Here is a 4,592-nt window from a genome sequence, read left to right as displayed (position 1 = left end):
AAACATAACTGTACAGTATTTTTTATAGTATACCTACTATTATAGTTACATATAGTATAACAATATTTATCGGCAAAATAAAACAATACGTTATTATCTTGTTTTTAAATATTTAATTTCAATTACGCAAATAATGCATACTTGACTTGCAGTATAAAAATGTACAATAAAAATTAAACAATAAATAAATACTAATCACAAAATCGTCATTCAATATTTACAAAGATAATTGAAATAAATAATATCAATATGACAAGTAACGAGTGTAACAGTTCGGTTCCGGTGTTCCACGTTCCTTCCCTTTGTATTTCTCAGTGTTTGGTGGCGAATCCGTGCTCACTTCCTGCAGACTCCCCGCCTTTCTTTCCATAGTCGCTGTAGTTTTTGTAGAAACTCTCGTCTCCGGCCTTGCCGCTGTGTCCCTTGTCGCTGTCGTAAGCATTGCCCTTCTCGGAGAATCCCTTCTTGCCATGGCCGTCCTTGTGGTAGGCGGCGTCGTACTTGCCGCCAGCAGCGTGTCCGCCCTTCGAGGAGTGGTGGTTTGTTCCGAAAGACCCGTGCTTTCCGAAGTGCCCGTTTTTGTGGGCATCGTCGTAGAAGTCGTGGTCTTTCTTGAATTCGTCTTTGTGGTAAACGTTGTGAAAGCCAGTCGTCTTGGATCCCTTCTTGTGTCCTTTGCTCTCTCCGAACTTACCTCCCTTGTAGTCTTTGGCCGCGCCGTGGTGTTGAGCGTAGTGGTGTCCACTATCGGAATGGCCAGATTTGTGCCCGGCTCCTGCGCTGTACCCTCCCTTGTGCCCGTCTTTGAAATGTTTACCGGCCTCTGCCTTATCGAAAAAGCTATGCGATTTGAATCCCTTGTCTCCTTTATCGCCATGCGACGAATGATGCGCATCGCCGTAAGATTTTCCACCGCCGTTACTAAATTTGTGTCCATGTCCCCCGTCTCCGTACGTCACAGCTCCGCCGTGACCTCCCGATCCGTAACCACCGTCCCCATAGGATCCGGCACCGTAATCCGATTTTCCGTATCCTGAATCTGATTCGAAATCTGCGGCGTAGTTTGGTGTCCCCACATGTTCATCACCGGAGTAATCGTATTTTCCGGCGTACCCATTGCTGTAATCGTCTCCGGCATCGAATGTATCGTCACTGTTATCGTCGGAAGAGGACCCGTCATCGGTCGATTCATGGTCTGAACCGTCGTCGTTCGCTTCATCATCCTTTCCCCCGCTGACGGTATACCCAGCCACTGGAGCTTTGCTTAAGCTTTCACCGTAACTATTTTTGGTTAACGCGCCTACATTAGCGGCAAGGTGGGAGGCTGGGATATAAGCGCTGTACGAGGAAGCCACGGGGGCTGTGTAACGAATAGGAGCTGCTGCCGGAGCCTTCAGGGGAGCCGGGGCGAAGTTGTAAGCTCCTTTGGAATAGCCGGCAGGAGCGGGAAAAGTGTTCAGGTGCTCGTTGACAGCTCCCGCTCCGAGGTGCACCAGACTAGCTGGTCCATTTCCATCGCTGCGATAGATATATCCGGAAGCCGACGGGGCCAAGTCCGATCTCATGGTTCTGCTCATGAACATCCTTTCTTCTTGATGGTGACTATCAGCCTCGCATAGCCCAGCGGCCAAAAGCACCGATACTCCCAAGAATACGAACTTCACCATTATTGCTGTGGTTGTTATGATCACACAACCCGATAGATACTGATATTATTATGAAAATGTTGACTATTTATATTCTTGTTTTTCCAATCCAAATTGGTATCCATTAAAAGTCATTGACGAGAGGGTGTTTTCGCAATATTCAAACAAAATCGAGCATGCTCCGCGAAGGTTAGGCAACAGAATCCACAATGTAAGATAAATTGAGTAACTCAGGTTCGCCGAATGCAATGTGCAATGTCGTTACCTCGAGTATACAGAAGTATATTATTATTATTATTATGTTTATTAGCCCTATCATTTGGAGGACATTTTAATAGCTTTCGTATTCCTTTGTTGAAGGATACTAAACGCAATGCAATAAATTCATTAAACTTGGTTTTCTATTTCATCGTAGCCAACAAACGTAATAAACAACATATAGGTATCATAATACGTGCTGAGACCGAAGTCCTACTAATGTAAACTTTATCGATGGCAATGTTTTCATAAAAACGCATTATTTTTGTGATAATTATTAACTTCGTTCCGTTCAATTTCCTATTGCAACAACTTGAAGAAATTCATGCAAAAACGTCGGCGACTTTTCCAATTCTTATTGTCAATTTACCAATTAAAGTACCTGCTTGCTTCGAACCAATAATTACGTGCCTGAAACCGACATAAAATACTTTTCATTGATTATATTGTAATGTGAAGAGTACCACATTCAATATTATTGTGATAATATAGTATTATAGTAACAACAACTTGCAAATGCGTGTGCCATTTTTATACTGACCGTAAGTAGCATATTATATTTAAAAGACCACAATAATCATAGCACGTTTTATTGGTCGTAATAAATATAATATCATACATATTTAATATGACGCCGACTTTTTAGTAAATTATTATAATATGAGATTACCAAATGGTTACTCACACAATACCCAAAATACTATGATTGGCTTTTTTCCAACTCCTTTCCTAAACACTGCGGTTAGAGTAAAATATTAAACACCTTGCGAAAATGCAATATTACATGCATACTTAAATACCTATGATTGTTTAACATTTTCGACGAAAAACTGTTCTTTCACTTTTTCACCCATCTACGTGAGAATTTAATAAACGGAAAAATATATGCTATATTCTTCAACAAATTATAAGTAGTATTATTTATGTCAATGAAGCGCTCTGGAGCTACATAACGTGTTGTAATCTGACTCAGATTAAAAATATAAAAAAAACATTTAGTCTAGCCGCTATTAAATTCTATCATAATTGGAAACGAGGTACTAGAATCCCAACCGTCCATGCGCTATGTAACTGCCAGGGGTGCTATTCTAAACCGCTCTCGCGGCACGAGAAAACAGTGTTTCTCGTGTATTTTGTATGTAATACACGAGATAATACAGCCGCAAGAGCGTTTGGAATACCACCCAGACGTGTTTATTTATTAAAAGAAAACAACAGCCATTACAGCAACAAAAAATATTTACAAATAAATCAAAATTATAGGCCAATTATAGTTTTCTATACATCTAAATACAATGCCAAAAAAATAAGAAAAAAAGCGTACATTGAAATAGCCACTCCGCATCATTCCACACTTAAAAAAATATTACAATAATAATAAAAAAAATAAAAAAATTGTTGACTGACATAAAAATCCTTTCGCCGCACAGATGAGTACTCCCATGTAAAGTTACGGTCAAAAGTCGAGATCACCAAGTTCATTCAAACTAACTTGGACTGCATTTTTATGACTTTTAAATAATCATTATGTCACACAACGGCCAATTTATTGACGTTCGTGCAGGTCCCGGGCCATACAGGCAGTCAAAACCCAGCCGTTGTCCAATCAGCACGGTTTTGTTCTCAGCGCTTTCGTATGTGATTAAACTATATTTGGTGATTTTAGGTTATTTACGCAGTATTAAAAAAAACAACTAATAACAGTAGAATAAGAGGGTATGTATTTTCATAAAATATATTTTTTGTATTAAATATTTGTTTTGTATTTTTTAACCCGCATTATTGTTTTTTAATGGGTTATTCGAAGTGCCTAAATAGTAATATTTTTTTTATCAAAAAATAATTTCAATCGAGTTTAAGTACGTCTATCGCACCGTGCCGCGCATTATTTTTTTAAGCATTATTAATTTCGACCTTTCCTTAAAACATTTCAAAATAAAAACCTTGTTATGTTTGTGCCATTTTTTTTATGTCGGTTTAAAAACAGTTCAGAAAACATAATTTTAAAAAAGGTTTTTTTAATTATTTTTTTTCTAGAATCTTCCGGTTAAATTAAGGAGATGACCAGGAAAAGATTATATGAACTCACAAAATGCTGTTCAGATAAGAGTTTGGAAAAAAAATCTCTTTCATGGAAGACAAACTGATTGATATCATGGAATACCCTAATAGTGATTTTTCTCGTTGAGGCGAGTCTTGGAACATTTTAAATTCAAATTTAGGCAGAAATGGATAGCTGCCAATAGAAAAGAAGAAGGTTTTTCGAAGACATAAAATTAAGCAGTTGGACTACAGTGAAAATGGGCCACACATTTTTAAGTTCTCTTGTTCCTCTGAGATTACAATTCAATATTAGCAACCAAAATAAAATACTATGGCAGAATCCAGTGCCCTCATCAACTTGATACTGCAGACCCATACAAATTCTATAATTCTATTCACGAAACTAACAACATCACGAAATAGAAACACCAAGTGGAATTGTTTCCATAAGGCATACATTATTGCCAACAATAGTGGATGGAAAGGTATGCAATGCTGCCACTAATACTTCTTCAACGATAAGGTGCTTTATTTGTAATTTGATGTCTAAAGACTTCAATTACCTCCATAAGAAAAAAAAGAAAATCCCGAATCGCTGCGGTTCGGACTCTCAATCCTCCACACAAGAATAAGGTTCTTAGAGTC

The 4,592-nt window shown here is 38.2% G+C and overlaps 1 protein-coding gene across 1 annotated transcript; it reads right to left on the bottom strand.

Annotated features, from left to right (window-relative positions):
• Positions 1-311: 311 nt before the first annotated feature.
• LOC148284263 (uncharacterized) lies at positions 312-2,177 on the bottom strand. The gene has a single exon (XM_088242417.1). It carries the CDS (start codon positions 1,665-1,667, stop codon positions 312-314), a length of 1,356 nt encoding a protein of 451 aa, XP_088098543.1. The 5' UTR covers positions 1,668-2,177.
• Positions 2,178-4,592: the final 2,415 nt, after the last annotated feature.

The sequence above is a fragment of the Micrasema longulum genome, unplaced genomic scaffold (genome assembly GCF_059751315.1).
Source record: "Micrasema longulum isolate JH-2025_06_02 unplaced genomic scaffold, ASM5975131v1 h1tg000136l, whole genome shotgun sequence".
Taxonomy (NCBI): Eukaryota; Metazoa; Arthropoda; class Insecta; order Trichoptera; family Brachycentridae; genus Micrasema; species Micrasema longulum.
The sequence above is the reverse complement of the archived record's forward strand: the minus strand, read 5'-3'. Positions and strand labels throughout refer to the sequence as shown.